Below are 2687 nucleotides of genomic sequence, written 5' to 3'. Positions count from 1 at the left end.
TCTCTCTCTCTCTCTCTCTCTCTCTATCTATCTATCTTTCACTCTCTCTCTCTCAGTGAATTTCTCTTTCAACAACGTTTCTGCCCCCCACCCCTCTTCTTAATATACATTGTGACAGGAGTTAACTCCCCATTTGTTTCCTCCCCTTCTCCCCATCTGAAAGATGTTGTGACAGACAGACACTAAGATCAGCTTCTCTGCTATAACATAAAAAATGTTTAAAGCTGTGTGGGACCAAATCACACTGTTTTAAAATAATAATGATAATAATAATAATAATAATAATAATCCTTTCTACTATAGGCACAAGGTCTAAAATTTGGGGAAGGGGGTAGTTGATTACATCAACGCCAGTGTTCAACTGGTACTTAATTTATTGACCCCAAAAGGAAGACAGACAAAGCTGACTTCAGTGGAATTTGAACTCAGAACGTAGCAACAGGCAAAATACTACAAAGCCTTCCAATCAGCATGCTAATGGTTCTGCCAGCTTGCTGCCTTGCAGTAGTAGTAGTAGTAGTAGTAGTAGTAGTAGTAGTAGTAATAATAATAATAATAATAATAATAATAATAATAATAATCCTTTCTACTATAGGCACGGGGCCTGAAAGTTTGTGGGGAAGAAGGCAAGTCAATTAAATCAACCTCAGTATGCAACTGGTACTTAATTTATTGATTCCAAAGGGATGAAAGGCAAAGTCGACCTCGGTGGAATTTGAACTCAGAACGTAGTGATAGATGAAATACTGCTAAGCATTCCATCCAGCTTGCTGCCTTGCAATAATGATAATAATAATCCTTTCTGCTGAATGCACAAGGCCTGAAATTTTGGGGGAGGGGACCAGATAATTACATCGACCCCAGTGTTTCACTGGTACTTAATTTATCAACCCCAAAAGGATGAAAGGCAAAGTTGACCTCAGTAGAATTTGAACTCAGAACATAACGACAGGCGAAATACCGCTAAGCATTCCGTCCAGTGTGCTAACGATTCTGCCAGCTCACCGCCTTGCAATGACAATAACAACAATAATAATAATAATAATAATAATAATAATAATAATAATAATAATGTGCATGTATGTATGTATATTTTTATTCACACACACATACGATGGGCTTCTTTCAGTTTCTAGCTACCAAGTCCACTCACAAGGTGTTGGTCAGCCTGGGGATTATAACAGAAGACACTTGCCCAAAGTTGAATGCAATGGGAGTGAAAACAAAACTATGTGGTCAAGAATCATACTTCTTACCACGCAGCCACGACTGCACCTATCCAGCAGTGGTCTGCCCTTGGGCAGAACCTGTGCATGTGAACCTTCTCCAGCACTCTCTATACAACCAGGTTGGGCCCATGCCACCCCACCCCACCCTGCTGCCCATTATGTTGATTATGAGAACTTCAGCTCCCATGACTAGACTTGGGATGAGTACTGGAGTGGTTTCCTTTGCATTCTTCAGACAGGTGGGATTTGAACTCAGAATGTAGAGAGCCAGAAGATATACCATAAAGCATTTCTGCCAATGCACTGATTCTGCTACTCTCCCACCTGCAGAGCAATGTGAAACGAAGTGTTTTGGTCAAGAACACAATACACCACCCAATCTGGGAATTGAACCAACCATCTAGCAATCATGAGCACAACACCCGATCCACTAGGTCACACACTTCACTCACCTAAAAATATAAAATTTCAAATTTTAAATATAAAATATAAAAAAAATTTTTTATTTCAAATATAAAATATAAAAATAAATTTAGAATTTAGAATATAAAATTTAAAATTTAAAATATAAAAAAGAAATTTAAAATTAAAAATATAAAATATAAAATAATAAAAAGAAATTTTAAAATTTAAATATTTATTTTAAAAAATTAAAAATATAGGTGCAGGCATGGTTGTGTGGTGAGATCCTTATTTCGCAATCACATGATTCTGGGATCTACTATAGCCTTGAGCTGACCAAAGCCTTGTGAGTGGATTTGGTAGACAGAAACTGAAAGAAGCCCATAGTATATATGTATATATTTATGTGTGTGTCTTTGTGTGTGTGTTTTCTCCCCACCCCCATCACTTGACAATCACTGTTGGTGTGTTTACTTAGCAGGTCAGCAAAAGAGACTAATAGAATAAATACCAGGTTTAAAAAGAAAAAAAGTCCAGCGGTCGATTTGTTTGACTAAAACCTTCAAGGTGGTGCCCCAGCATGGCCACAGTCAAAATGTCTGAAGCAAGATGAGCTTGATATTCTGAAAGCTTATAATGTCATTACCCACCAAACGTTATCTGATGATGTCATAAGAATGACGAATGACATCATCAGATGAGATTTCCTCATGGAGGAAAGTGTTGGTAAGGAAACAACAAAACAGCATTGTCATCATAAAATGCTGCCATCTTTGTGATGTCATACAGTCTGTCAGTCGGACAGACAACCCAGCCATTTCTGAAATGAATAACAATGATTTCGCAGACAGAACAAACTTGAATAAAAAGTTTGATTTTTTTCGTGAAGTTTCGAAGAGAAGTTTCGAAATTAATTAATTAATTAGCAGTTTCGATATTAACTCTTGATGACCGTAAGTGGTGTTATTTTAGAATCCTACTTTTTACAACATGACTACAAAATAATTAACGATTTCATAGAATTCTTTACTTATTTTATCTTTTTTTTTTTTTTTT

General features: G+C 36.5%; 1 protein-coding gene across 1 annotated transcript in view; it reads left to right on the top strand.

The window, feature by feature from the left end:
- The first annotated feature begins 2338 nt into the window (after positions 1–2338).
- LOC106872454 (tubulin alpha-4 chain) overlaps positions 2339–2687 on the top strand; it is a 15141-nt gene continuing 14792 nt past the window's right edge. The window contains exon 1 of the mRNA XM_014919463.2: positions 2339–2584. Within this exon, the coding sequence (XP_014774949.1) occupies positions 2579–2584 (6 nt within the window). The 5' untranslated portion in view covers positions 2339–2578. The remainder of the gene's footprint in view (positions 2585–2687) is intronic.

Source organism: Octopus bimaculoides, chromosome 9, assembly GCF_001194135.2.
Source record: "Octopus bimaculoides isolate UCB-OBI-ISO-001 chromosome 9, ASM119413v2, whole genome shotgun sequence".
NCBI classification, from domain to species: domain Eukaryota; kingdom Metazoa; phylum Mollusca; class Cephalopoda; order Octopoda; family Octopodidae; genus Octopus; species Octopus bimaculoides.
The sequence above is the reverse complement of the archived record's forward strand: the minus strand, read 5'-3'. Positions and strand labels throughout refer to the sequence as shown.